Below are 14,823 nucleotides of genomic sequence, written 5' to 3'. Positions count from 1 at the left end.
GCTAACCACTGTGCCACCGTGCCGCCCATAAAAACTGCATCTCCTAACCTTTGTGTGCTAGAGCGCTGGCATGTTTAAGTGCTAGTTGAGGGTGCAAGTTACTGAAAGCGACACCCTTGTGTGTGCAGGTAAAAAGGAATAAAGCAAAAGCAGAAATTGTTGGAAAAGCTCAGCAGGTCTGGCAGCATCTGTGGAGAGAAATCAGAGTTAACATTTCGGGTCCAGTGACCCTTCCTCAGAACTGAAGGAAAGTTCTGAAGAAGGGTCACTAGAGACAAAATATTAACTCTGATTTCTCTCCACAGATGCTGCCAGACCTGCTGAGCTTTTCCAATAGCATGCATTTAAAGAAAATACTTTAGAAAAGGTGATTCAGAATCTCCTCACTTGAGAGACTGACTCTAAGCTGGCTGTTGTGCACATGTAAATAAAGGATGATTTGGTGACAGGATACTGGCCTTTGTGCAATTGTTTCAATAAAAAAACAATACATTCTTGAAGAAAATTCACTCTCAACGGTCATCTTTGAGTTGAGGTAAGCATTTTTGGCATCATGCCTTTATTTTGGAAGCTTGACGTTTTTGAACCGGTCATCAGAGACGAGGCCAGGATGCAGAAAGAACGTGATTTTTTTTCCAGGCAAATTACACTGGGGCAGATGAAAAGTAACAAATAATCCTTCTGACTGCTTGCAGGCCTTCAGCATTTTTGGATATTAGGGGCTTAATTTTTCTAGAGGCACCAGACTCTAAAATCTTGCAAGGGTTGCCATATTTATTTAAGGTATATTATGACACCAAACCACCTCTAATTCTGAGACGTTATTGATTCTATTTGGCTGTTTGAGAACCAGATGAATCAGTATTGGGATTTTTAATTCAGTTAAGATGACCAGCAGAGGCATGTGATTTTGAGTTAACCCTGAATGAGATGCTGAGAGACTATCTAGTATATGGGATTAATAATATAACTATGCAAAAGCTGAAGCCCACCTGGAGTTCAAACAGGCACCACAACTGACTTTGTTATTAGAAAATGTGGCAAGTGGAGCATGGGAGCTACAGGGCATCCCAATGAAAGTGACCACCCTGACTTGTCCGATTGAGCTTGGGGAACATCATTTGAGTGTAGGCAATCGCAGAGCCTCACACAGGGCATATCCTGAGCAGAGGGATCCTAGGCCAGCCCACAGCAGAACCCCACAACAAAGCCGAGTCTTGGCCAAGTGGCTGGAAAGCTCTTCACAATCACAAGGCATTGTAGTTGCTGCTGGTATGCAGACTGGAGAGAGCAAAGGAGTCCTACAAAGCCTGCCTTGAGTAAGAAAACTCGTAGGTCGGTATCCAGAAGAGTGCGCACCCTGGAAAGTCCCCCTACATGTGGCTTGGAACTGTTAAATTGCTTAGCAACATCCAAATTAGTACCATTTAAAATTAATGTTTGGTTAAATGGTCACCTGGTTTTCCTGAAGGTCAGTACTGGTGCAGCTGTATCTATGGTTGCAGTACCTCTCTTTAATAAGATTCACTCTGGTCTCCAACCCTTAAGTTTACGCAAGACCTCAGCCAGACTGAGAGTGTATGCTGGGGAACAGATAGAAATTAACAGTTTGATTTTGGTTCTGGTCTCCTATGAGAAGCAGATGGTGCAGTTACCACTGATTGTAGTCAGAGGCTCAGGCCCAAGCCAGTTGCGACAGAATTGGTTGAGAAAGATTCACCTTGATTGGCTCAACATTTTTTCATGAGAAAATGGCTGCCTTGGTGAAGTCCTAATGAAATTCCCAGAAGTTTTTCAGGAAGGGCTAGGGACTATCAAAGGGGCCAAAGCCACTTTACATGATCACCAGGAAGAAATTCCATAGTTTTGCAAGGTCTGCCTGGGGTCATTTTCTTGTGGGTAAAAGTAGAGGCAGAAATCAGGAGGTTGGAAAGTGAAGAAATCATCAAACCAGTGCAGTTTGCGAAATGGACAGCATCGGTCATACCAACTGTGAAGCCTGACAGCTCAGTTCGCTTTTGTGGGAATTTTAAGCAAAGGGTAAGTTGCATCCTGCAGCTGGATAAATACTCAATCCCTTGCATAGAGGACTTGTGTGCAAGGGTTGTGGGTGGGGGGAAACACTGTCATTTGCGAAGCTGGAAATGAGCACGCCTACCTGCAACTGAGGAATCCCAAAAGTACGCCACAATTAATAGTAAGATTTGTACCAATTTTCAGGACTGCCATTTGGGGTATCAGCCTGTGCCCTTCTCTAGTAGATAATGGAAAATATTTTACAAGGGCTACCCCAGGTTACCGTTTATCTAGATGACATGTCAATAACCGGGAAGACCAATGAAGAGCACTTGGAGAACTTGAACACAGTTCTTAAACGTTTCTCCTGGGTAGGTGTATGCCTCAGAAGGGAAACGTGTGTTCCAAGCACCCCAAGTGACCTACTTGAGTTACAGAGTCAAGAAAACCAGGTTAGATTCATTGGAAGGGAAAGTGAGGGCCATCAAAGGAGTCCCAGCTCCCATGTCTGTAATGGAGCTTAGGTCTTTCCTTGAATTGGTGAATTATTACAAGAAATTCTTACATAACCTGGCCTCCATCTTGACATTCTTATACCTGCTATCAATAAAGGATCAGCCATGGAAATGGTAACGTAGCCAAGAAGTAGCCTTTAAGGAAGTGAAAAATCAGCCCACCATGATCCGATGTGAGAGGTGGTGCTGACATGCGATTGGGGCAAGTAGTATCGGCTCACTGGTGGTACAAAGGAGAGGAATATCCAATAGCATATGCTTCCCAGATTTTGGCTGATTCTGAACGCAAAAAGGCCCGGATAGAGAAGGAAGGATTGGCAGTCATCTTTGGTGTGGGAAAGTTCCGCCAATATCTTTATGGACGTGTGTTTGTCGTAGTAATGGACCACAAACCCCTGTAAGGGCTGCATAAAGAAGTCAAGGCGGTGCTGCCCATAGATTCTGGTCGAACCAGGACCAATGGTGCCTCCTCTGGATGAGTCCATTCTGGTTTTAAACTTTATGGATACCCTTCTGGTCATCACTGACAATATCTGACTGTGAATGCCTGTCCTGGCAAAACTAAAACAGATGGTGGTGATGGTGGAAACAGAAGGGCCATCAGAAATTTTTCTGGACCCAGTGAGACCAGGTCACTGTAGGGGACGGCATATTAGTATGGGGAGCAGGAGTGATTGTCTTGAGTAAAAGTTGTCACCAGATATTGGCTGAGCTCCATCAGTGTAACCCAGTGTTTCCAAAATGAAGATGTTGTCAAGACTTTATGTCTGGTAGCCAGGATTAGATGCCAGCATAGCTGCGTTGGTGGGGCAATGCCCAGTGTGCCAACAAAGATAAACGTTGGTGGCAGCAGCACCCCCACATTTGTGAGAATGGCTGGGTAATACCTGGATTCGGTTACATGTTGACCATGCCAGTCCTTTTATGGGCTCAATGTTCCTAGTCATTGTGGATGCCCATTCAAAGCTCCAGCAGAGTCACTGCTGGGGAGAAAACTCTGCATCAGCCTAAACCTGTTATTCCTGGACTCCCAGGATGGTGAAATGGCAACAGGAAAGCCAGTGCCACCGCATGCTTCCCATACGTGAGGGAGGCAGTTTACTTAAGGGGATGAAGTTTGGTGCCGGAATCCTGAAAATGACCCTGATTGGGCACAAGGTGAGGTCAACTTGCGATCAGGTTCCATGATACACAGTTCAAGTAGGTAATAATTATCCAGAACAAACATATGGATCACCTGAAAGCTGTTACCTCACAAACGGGGCAGGAGCAAATCATGTTCTATATACCTGACCTGACTATATACCTGGTGTCAAAGAAACCTCAGGTGGGACTAGACTGGGTTGATATATCTGGTTGGCATGGACAAGTTGGACCGAAGGGTCTGTTTCCATACTGTACATCTTTATGACTCTATTGCTCTATTATGGCTTCCTTAATCTCACTCATAAGATGGGTATAAGTGGGGAAGATGTGTGCAGACCAGACCCAAGCACAACCCTTGCACACCATTTTTTGCTTCTACACTATCTACATATGTCGCTGTCATCAATATTGCTTCAAGGATCCATGATGTCGACACTATTTACAGTCAAGGAGTTGGTTGCTTGTGAAAGATGAGCAATGATTGATCATTACATCATTTTTGTGATGTCTGAAGAGTCTGCCCATCTCCCAAAGGGGTATGACATCACCAGATAGTGACAAAGACATAGAGTACAAGAGTGTATATTAGATTTTAGATTAGATTACAGTGTGGAAACAGGCCCTTCGGCCCAACAAGTCCACACCGACCCGCCGAAGCGAAACCCACCCATACCCCTACATTTACCCCTTACCTAACACTACGGGCAATTTAGTATGGCCAATTAACCTAACCTGCACATCTTTGGACTGTGGGAGGAAACCGGAGCACCCGGAGGAAACCCACGCAGACACGGGGAGAACATGCAAACTCCACACAGTCAGTCGCCTGAGTCAGGAATTGAACCCGGGTCTCTGGCGCTGCGAGGCAGCAGTGCTAACCACTGTGCCACCGTGCCTTGGCTATGTTTATAAAAGTGCAACATACTTTAGAATGTTGGGTCTTCCTTTCTCTCCTAAGTGTTTGTGAGGCCTCTTCCGGAGTACTATGTCTAGCTCTGGTCACCCTGTTATATGAAGGATATTATAAGCTGGACAGGGATCAGAAAAGATTTACTGGGATGGTACCCCAGGAATGGAAGATTTGAGTAATAGGGTGAGGCTGGATAGGCTGGGACTTTTTTCACGGGGGCGCAGGAGGTTGAGGGGAGACCTTACAGAGGTTTTTTAAAATCATAAATGGGTATAGATAAGGTGAATGGAAGGTGCCTTTACACTGTGGTGAGGATTTCAAGATTAGAGGGCATATTTTTAAGGTTGGATGAGAAAGATTTAAAAAAGACATGAAGGCTAACTCTTTTACACAGACAGTGGTTCATGTGTGAAATAAAATTCCAGAGGAAGTGGCGAGTATAGTTACAATGTTTAAAAGACATTTGGATAAGTACATGAATAAGAAATGTTTGGAGGGATGTGGACCAAGCACAGGCAGATGGGACTAGTTTAGTTTGGGATTATCGTAAGAATGGACTGGATGGATTGACTCTGTTACTATTCTAATCCTATTTTCCAGTCTTTGATCCATAGCTCTGTACACTTTGACATCACAAGTGCACATTGAAATACCTCATCAATGGTATGAGGGTTTCTGCCTTTACCACCAATACAGACAGTGAATTGCAGATTCCTACCACCCTCTGGGTGAAAGGTTTATTACTCACATCCCCTGTAAACCTTCTGCTCCTTACCTTAGATCTATGCTTCTGCTCATCAAGAGGAAAAGCTTCCTCCTGTCTATCCTTTCTGTGTTGCTTATTATTTTATGCATCTCAGTCATGTTCCCTCTCGGTCTCCTCTGCTGTAAGGAAATCAACCACAGACTGTCCGATCTCTCGTCATTACTGAAATTCTTATGAGTCTTGGTAACAGCCTTATGAAGTGACAGAGTTTAATGAGTGATGGGTGTAAGTTTGCAGAAAGAAGATGGTGGCACTTAGCTTTACAGAGCGCAGAAGGTCATGTACTGCACTGTTGTGTGTAATGTTTCACCAGGGACACTACACTGACTCAGGCCACTATCTCGGTCAGGTGGGCTAAGTCTATGGCATGACTCCTTTGTTTGTCAGCAGGATAAAGCCCTGCCCTGCTTTCCTTCACTCTTTCCATTAAAACCTTCAGGTCCCTGTTGCTGAACCAATGAGCGAAAAATCCTTTCTGGGACATTTTCTTTGAGATAACAGTGAAGGGCAACTCCTGGATTACGATGCCTGAAGGTGGTTGCAGTTGGAGTTTAAATATGGCATCCTTGCTGTAAACATTGCAAAGTCCCAGCAACCGTAAACAAACACTTTCACCTCTCCCATGCTATGATTCTATAATTATGGAGAGGAAGAGCTGAAGATTGTGTGCTGAAAATAAATGTGGGCCATGACAGACCACCTCCCATGAATACCTTTGACACAGAGAATTGCCTGAATACCTTTTCTGGGGTATATTTCCAAACAAAATTATTGCCTATGGTATTCCGTCTGCTGGCGGTTGAAATTCACTGAGTACCTGAACAACTCTAACTACCATCTCTATCATCATAACTATCAACTGCATCACCACAACTACTAAATGTGCCACCAAACTAACATCTGTAATATCCAATGACTAAACCATTTCAGCAGTCATTTAAATTACAACTTTCAGCACAACTAACATTACGCCCCAGTTACCATTTGCCACACGGTAACTATACTCTTTATTCTTGTAGTTTGTAATTAGGGATTTGCAGATGGTAGTTGAGTGTTATGGATGAGTGTTTGAATGGTACACAGAGTGGTTATGGTGCTGCAAACAGTAGTTAGTGAGTGACACACAGTAGTTCAGGTGATACCTCTTTAAAGATTAAATATTAAGCTAATATAAATTTTTTAAAAATGAATAAGACTCACCAGTTCACCATCAAAATGAGAGTATGTTTCCTCATCTGAGGTGTCCTGACCAGCTCAATTATGGAAGGACGGTTCATCTTTTCATCATTCTTCTCGATAGTAATTGCCTGGGAAAAGAAAAGGGACTGAAAATATTGTGGGTAGCAAAAAGTAGAAAACACGAATTAGACACCAACAAATTGAAGACTATAATTTGAAAAACCAAGAACTATTATCCAAAAGTCCAGGGGATTGAATGAGACTGTTATAAAATTTGGTGTTACATATAAAAAAAATCAGTTCAGGATTAAGTGATTGTCCTAGTATATCTGGCAAATCACCCAGTTATATCAAAACCATATCCTGAGCCAAAGTTGAATTAAAAGCTTAAAGTAAGTTGCCAATTGTGTGAGATGGTATACTTTTAAGGTGAAAGGCAGGACGTTTAAAAGGAAGTTGAGGAAAGGGTTTTTCACTTAAGTTGGTGGTGATTGTCTGGAATGTCTAGAAGGGTAGTAGGAGTGTGTGACCTCACAAACTTTAAAAAGTACTTGGATGAGTGATTTCAAGTGTCATTATATCCAAAGCCATGGACCAAGTTCAGCAAAATGGGACTTATGTAGATCTGGAGTAGATTTGGTGGTGTAGACTCGAAGGGCTGAAGGGCCTCTTCTGTACCATATAATTCTATGTGAAGAATTTTCTTCACTTGCAAGATTGTGAATTTTTGAAACTGTTTACCCAGATAGCCATGAATATTCAGTCACTGAGTGTATTTAAAACAAAGTTTGATAGAAATTTGGTAAACATGGAATTAGAGGATGTGGTGGCAGTGCAGGAAGGTGGAGTTGAGATAGAAGATCAACTATGGCCTTACTGAATAGCAGAATGAGCTTGAAGGACCAAATAGCCATCTCCAGTTCTTACATTTTATGTTCATATGTTCAAATTGCTAAAAAAAGACCAATTAATTCACTGGTCTAGTCCTAACAGTCCTATGTGATCTAGCTTAGATATGCCTCCAGACATACAAGGTATGGATTGCAGACTGCTCTTAACGTCCTCAGTGTGAATGATCAGGATTTACCATTTCTCAGGAACAAATAATAATTTATAAAAGATCATAAGATGTAAGAAATAGGCACAGACGTAGGGCATTTGGCCCCTTGAGCCTGCTTCATCTTCACTAGGAGCATGGTTAATCCAACACTCCCCATGTCCACCTTCCTGCCCTTTCTTCATAATTGCTCTTCTTCCCTTACTGATCAAGAATCAATTTATCTCAGCCTTAAATCTACTCAGAGACTCTGGCCCCACAGATCTCTGTGACAAGGTTTTCCAAAGACTCACAACCCTCTGAGAGAAGAAATTCCTCCTCTTCTCAGTCTTAAATTGGTGCCCCTTAATTCTGAGATTATGTCCTCTGGTTCTAAACTCTATGTGGGGAAGCATCCTCCCAGCATTTACTCTGTCAAGTCTAATAAGAATCCAAAATGTTTAAATAAGACCACGTCTTATTTTCTAAACGCCAGTGAGTAGAATCACAACCTGCTGAACCTTTACTCATAAAACAATCCTTCCATACCAGAGATCATCCTTGAGAAGCTTCTCTGAACTACCTCCATTGAAATCATTTCTTGAATACAGGGACCAAAACTGCTCACAGTACTCCAGATGTAGTCTCACCAACACCTTGTACAATTGCAATAAGACTTCCATACTCTTATACTCTTTTGAAATAAGGGCCAACATTTCGATGCTGCCTGACCTGCTGCGCTTTTCCAGCAACACATTTCCAACATTTCATTAGCCTTCCTGATTACTTGCTGCACTTTGATCTAGATTTCTACATTTCATGCACATGTATTCCCAAGTCACTTTACATAGTAGCTTTCTGCAGTTTGTCTGCATTTAAATAATACTCTGGTCTTTTGTTCTTCCTTCTAAAATGAACAACTTCATATTTTCCCACTATTTGTCAACATTTTGTTGCCCATTTATATAACCGATCTATCATTCTGTAAACTGCTTATATCCCTCTCATACATGTATCTTTCACTTTGACCTATTTCTGCATATTTGGCTATGGTACATTTGCTTTCTTCTTTTAAGTCATTAATATAAACTATAAACTGATTCCTGTGGAACCCCACTAATGTCAGGTCACCAAGCTGAAAAAGAACACGGTATCCCCCAGTTGTTGTTTCCTATCTCTATCCATGCCAATATATTACAATATAGCCCATCTTATGACTTGTCACCTTTTGTGAGATACCTTGTGAATGTCTTCTGGAAGTCCAAATACAGCATATCAACTGGTTCGCCTCTATCCACTCTGGTTGAGACTTCCTCGAAAAACTCGAATAAATTAGTCAGACATGATTTCCCTATCATGAAATCATGCTGGCTCTGCTTATCTATGTAATGATTTTTCAACTTTTCTGCTCTTACTTTGTTAATAATTGATTCCAATATTTTTTCAACAATTGATATTAAGTTAATTGGCCTATAGTTACATAGTTTTTCCCTCTCTCCCTTTGAATGATGGGTACACTTGAGGTTAAGTGCAAGAGTTGAAAGGTCAGTATACATGCCAGTGTGTGAGTTGACTTACTGCCACAGTAAAGCTTTTCACTATTGTAAAATTTTGAAAATGCTGACTGATTGTTAAGACAAATAATAAACCTTTATTTAATTTGTTAGAGGTATGAACTGTGCCTGACCATTCATACAGTTTTGAGACTAGATCTAAGGAAAGATGTGCTGCCTTAGTGCAGGTCCAGAGGAGGTTCACAAGAGTGATCTAGTGATAAAGTGTTTGTCATATGAGAAACAGTTGAGGACTCTGTACCTGATGGAGTTTAAAAAGATGAGGGGTATCTCATTGAAACTGACAGAATACTGAGAGACCTGGATAGAGTGGATGTGGAGAAGCTGTTTTCACTAGTAGGAAAGATTAGGATTCAATGGCACAGCCTCAGAGTAAAGGAATGACCCTTTAGAACTGAGATGAGGAGGAATTTCTTCAGCCAGTGGATGATGAATCTGAGGAGGCCAAGTCATTGAGTATATTTAAGACAGAGCTGAATGGGAAAGGGATCAAGGGTAATGAGCTGAAGGCAGGAGAATGGGCTTGAGAAACATACCAGACATGATCAAACGGTGGAGCAGACTTGATATACCAAATGGCCTAATTCTGATCCTATATTTTATGGCTTTATGTACAGGAATGCCCGGAATTATCTCTGCATTGCATTAGACCCATTTAAGTTGATGGCAACTTTAGCCTGCAGGCTGAACGTGTATATAGAATCACAGTCTCAGTTTCATTCCCATATAAACTAGTCACCTCGGCTTTCATTGAAAAGGTGTGGCCATTCCTTTTTGCCACCTGCTGCAAAATTTTCATAGCTTCTTCATCCTTCTTCTGAGAAAACATCCACCTGGGAGACTCTGGAACCAACCTGCAAATGACCATATGTGGGGTTATCTTTCATGACCACAATTTAATGCACTAAGTAACTGGTGTTCCTCAGTAACTACTGATGCTGATCAGACATTACCAGTAGTAAGTCAAGAAGAGGAAGTTTGGAATGGTTATTGCCAGTTGCAAGTTTCTCCAGGCTGGTAGAAAATAAGCAATGGCAGGAAGAAGCATGATCCCAAAACTGAATGACACTTGGTTTAAAATCCCTGCTGTTCTTCTGTAATCTGACACAACAAGTTCAGTGACTGGAAGAGAAACACACAGTTCAGTGAAGGAATGAGAATACCAAGAGTTGACACTAAAAACCAATGCGTGATAATTGAGCTATTTCTAACAAGTAATCAGCTAATTCACGTGAATAAACAATAACAGGCAGGAAAAGACAAGCAAGTTGGCTCCAATAAGCAGATTGGAACATCGTAACTAGATAAAACCCAGCTTGAAATTTGTTGTGATTCCTCGATGGGGGTGGGGATAGGTGAAGACCTATAACAGCAGACATCAGAGGGGTCAGTCGTTGCTGTCTCCTAGCTCACAGCCCCAAAATCTCAGCTATTAATTGGTGTCTCAATCTCTAGTTTGGGAAATCCTGGCATAATCACTGCAGTAGTTTTTAACAACACTATTGTTTAGATTATTCATTGAATACAATGCCCATTTACCAGTGATTGTCTATTCAAACAAAAGTAAAAGAAAGACCTTACTTAAGACGTAGCCACACAGCCAACCTCCCCTGCTGAATAGGCCTTGAAGAGTGCGGAAGATCACAAACCAAGTATAGTTTGGGGAAAAAGCCAGTAGAAGACCTGACACTGTGGTCACAAAAGTTGCAAATAAGAAGCAAAGCTTCCTGCCAAATCTGCAACAAAATAATTTTAAGAAATAAAAATAAAATTATATTAGTATCCAGATTTTTAAATCAGAATTAAATTTAGGATGATACATACATGTCTGCTGCATAGCCCATGATCATCGTTCCAAACATAAATCCCACGTTTAGACAAGCTTGAGTCAGATCCACTTTCCAGGCATCAGCACACACCAGTTCAAACTGTACAAATTGTGGAGTCACGCAAATGAAGTTATTGAAAACAGACAAGTATTTTACTCTGCCTTTTGAATTTAACTTCTACATTATGCACAGAACTATTAAATTAAAGTTAATTCATATTATTGTTATGAAGGTGTAGGTATGTGCAGTACCTTTAAGAGAGAGAGGAACCTGGCAAGGACTGACTGAAAGCACAAGAGTGTGCTGAATCATTTAAAAATGTAACATTTATTTGACACAAATAGCTGGTGCTGTGTTGCCATGGTACAAGAACAAATCCATATTTGGCCAATCAGTTTAAATTATGCTCCAGAGACCAAAATCCAAAAGCAAGTTAATTTTACTGTTTGTGATGACATCAAACCAATGAAATGATCCAATGTTTTGGGATATTAACCCAGACATTTTTAACAGTTAGGGGGAGAACAGCAAAGATCACCAACAAGTACAGACTGCTGGCTGAATGGCTCTCTGAAAGGTACCTGTCCAAAAGAAAACTTGTGCAGCAGAAGACCAAAGAAAAGACGACCCAGGAAAATACAGAGAAAAATCTACAAAGGAGAATTGACAGCTGGCTGGCTTTTGAAATGTGATTTTTTTGTCAATCTTAATCAAACTTTTTTTTAATCGGACCAGTATTGTAGAGTGGGAGGTAAAGGATAGGGTTTAAGAGAAAGGAGTTGTAAATAGTTGTTGTTTTAACATTCTCTTTTTTGACTTAAAGAATATAAATTGTTAATTTTTACTTTAAAAAGTGAGATCTGAGATACTTCTTTGCCTCTTGAAATTTAACAGGTTACGAGGCGAGATGTGTTTCTCTGTGTGTCGGGTTTAAATTAGCAGAGGGATTTACCCCATGTTGTAACAGTTTGGGGGCTCTCGTCCATGATTTGTACAGGTTTAGACTGATCCAGCATGAGACTTGGACAGATTTGGTTAGATTTGGTATACGAAGAAAGCTCAGTAGATTTGAACACTTGCAGATTAGCGTCCTAGATCTTTAAATAAAACGTAGATGAGACAATTTGTTTAATTTTGGTTACTTGTGGTTGGTTAAATTAAAAGTGAGAAATGGCTCTTAAAATTGCTAAAGAGACTCTGGTGATTCCCAAATTTGCCAAGGAAGTTTAGAAAGAAAAGACCATACTCTTAGAATTAGCAAAGAGGTTAGAATTGGGTTTAACCAAGGACCAAAGTAAAGCTGAAATTGTAAGGGAATTATTCAAACATTTAGGTGTGTCAGAGAAACAGACAAGTCCAGTAGAGTTAGAAAAACTTAAATTATAATTGAGGAAAATGGAGTTAGAAAATAAACAAAGAGAGAGAGGAAAGACAGAGGGAAAGAGAAAGAGAAAGAGCGATGAGAGAGAAAGAGACAGAAGAGAGGAGAAAGAAAGACAGAGGAAGTTCTTAGCTAAGCAAAGAGAGAAAGAAGGAGCGAGAGAAGAGAGAGGGGAAAAAAAGAGAGAGGGCACTTAGCTGAGCAAAGAGTAAGAGAAAGAGAGAGAAGAAAGGGAAAGAGAAAAAGAGAGAATTTGAAATTAAGAAGTTGTGACTTAGTCAGCAAAGTCAAGTTAACAAGATGGAGATTAAAAGAAAAGATAATGATATATACAAACATGTCAAAACTCTGCCACGTTTTGATGAGAAAGATGTCAAAGGCTTCGTTGTTTCATTTGAAAAATTGGCTAGGCAGATGGGGTGGTCTGAGGATTTATGGGTAATGCTAGTTCAGACTGAACTGGTAGGCAGATCTAGTGAGGTATTTTCCATGCTGTCAGATAAGGGGTCAAGAGATTACGAAGAGGTCAAACAGGCTATTTTAAGTGTTTATGAATTGGTACCAGAAGTATATAGACAGCGGTTCATAAACATAAAGAAGCAACCAGGTCAGACCTATGTTGAGTTTGAGAGAATTAACCAGAGTCATTTTGATAGATAGGTGCGGGCCTTAAAGGTAGATAAGACCTATGAGGCTCTAAGAGAGATGATTCTGCTAGAAGAGTTAAAAAAACTCACTTCCAGAATTGGTAAGAATTCACGTGGATGAACAAAAAGTTCAGGAAGGGAGGAGAGCAGCAGAATTAGCAGGTGAATCGATGTTGGTGCATAAGAGAAGCTTCCAGCTAGAATTTTGTCTGTGAGGAATAGAAGTTGGGAGAAGGGGAGATCCTGTACTATGAAACAAAGAGTAGAGAACACTGGTAAGTATCTATCACAGGTTAAAAAAGAAGCCCAAGAGGGTGGAAAGGAGGTGAAAGGCCTCAGGTGTTTCCACTATGGTAAAGTGGGACACGTAAAGTCACAGTGCGGGTGGTTAAAGAAAGGCACTGTGGGAAAAGACGTGGTAAAAGAAGCTAAGCCAGTGGCATTAGTGAAAGTAGTAAAGGAAACCCCCAAGAAGAGCCAAGGAGCTGCACGAGAGTGCACAGCTTAGGCAGGGGCCGAGAATGGAGTTAGTTCCTCATCACTGTAAAGAATTTGCCTCTGTGGGTAAAATTTACTCAGAAAGAACAGGGAGAGAAGGGCAAGAAGTTATCATTTTGAGAGATACAGGATCTAAGCAATGTCTAATAGTAAGAGATGAGCAAATTTGCACTCTTTCTGATCTGTTACTTGAGTGTGTGGTAATTTGTGGGACAGATGAACAGAAATTTAGCGTTCACCTATGTAAGATCAGGTTAGAGTGCCACCTCAAGATTGGGGAAGTAACAGTGGGAATGATTGACAGAGTGTCAGTTCCAGGAATCCAGTTTGTTCTTGGGAATGATTAAGCAGGGTCCAAGGTGGGAGCGACACCCCTAGTTGTGGAGAAGCCCAAGGAAGACCAGGAAACTGAGGAGTTAAAAGAAAAATATCCTGATATTTTTCCAGACTGTGTAGTAACAAGATCCCACTATCATATGTCACAGCATGAAGCAAAAACTACAGAGAAAGATGAAGGAGTTGAGGCTCAGTTAGTTTGACGTAATGGTGCAGGAAAAACCTGAACAGGCAGTGGGTCAGGTAGAAGTGTTTAGTCCGGAAAGGCTGAGGGACTTGCGACAGCAAAACAAGATGATAAAAGATATATATGAGGATGCGTACTCCAAAAAGGAGGCAGAGAATATTCCTCAAGGTTATTATCTGAAAGATAGAATCCTAAGACAAAAATGGAGACCACGGCAGGTTAGTGCAGAGGAGAAATGGGCCAAAATGCACCAGATTGCATTGCCGGTAGCATACAGACAGGAAGTGTTATGGGTAGCACATGAACTACCTGTAGGTGGTCATCTAGGGGCACGAAAGACTCAGGCAATGGTACTATAACATTTTTATTGGCCTGGAATGCACAACGCATTAACTTTTGCTGTACGTGTTATACATGCCAAATGGTAGGTAAACCAGCATCTTTGTTGCCAATTCCGGCATTCAAAGAACCTTTCACGCAGGTTATAATTGATTGTGTAGGTTCCCTCCTGAGAACTGAAAGTGGGAACCAGTACTTGTTAACCTTAATGGATGTGTTTACCAGATCTCCAGAGGCAATTTCATTACGGAGTATTAAAACAAAAAGGGTGATAGAGGAGTTAGTAGCTTTCTGCATGTGGCATGGGCTACCCAGAGAGATTCAGTAGGACCAGGGGCCTAATTTTACTGTTAGGCTGTTTAAGGAGGTCATGGATAGTTTAGGTATATAGCACTTTAAATCCAGTGCATATTATTCTGAATCCTAGTGAGCTTTAGAAAGGTGACATCAGACCTCGAAGACCA

At 41.2% G+C, this 14,823-nt stretch overlaps 1 protein-coding gene across 1 annotated transcript in view; it reads right to left on the bottom strand.

The window, feature by feature from the left end:
• Nucleotides 1-14,823, bottom strand: part of LOC122552970 (solute carrier family 22 member 2-like) — a 49,995-nt gene that overhangs the window by 28,323 nt on the left and 6,849 nt on the right. Inside the window, exons 2-6 of the mRNA XM_043696294.1 lie at nucleotides 10,967-11,070; nucleotides 10,724-10,878; nucleotides 10,096-10,264; nucleotides 9,882-9,996; nucleotides 6,554-6,660 (exon numbers count right to left, since the gene is read on the bottom strand). Of these exons, the coding sequence (XP_043552229.1) occupies nucleotides 6,554-6,660; nucleotides 9,882-9,996; nucleotides 10,096-10,264; nucleotides 10,724-10,878; nucleotides 10,967-11,070 (650 nt within the window). The remainder of the gene's footprint in view (nucleotides 1-6,553; nucleotides 6,661-9,881; nucleotides 9,997-10,095; nucleotides 10,265-10,723; nucleotides 10,879-10,966; nucleotides 11,071-14,823) is intronic.

This window comes from Chiloscyllium plagiosum, chromosome 9 (genome assembly GCF_004010195.1).
Source record: "Chiloscyllium plagiosum isolate BGI_BamShark_2017 chromosome 9, ASM401019v2, whole genome shotgun sequence".
NCBI classification, from domain to species: Eukaryota; Metazoa; Chordata; class Chondrichthyes; order Orectolobiformes; family Hemiscylliidae; genus Chiloscyllium; species Chiloscyllium plagiosum.
This window is presented reverse-complemented; position numbering and strand designations above follow the sequence as displayed.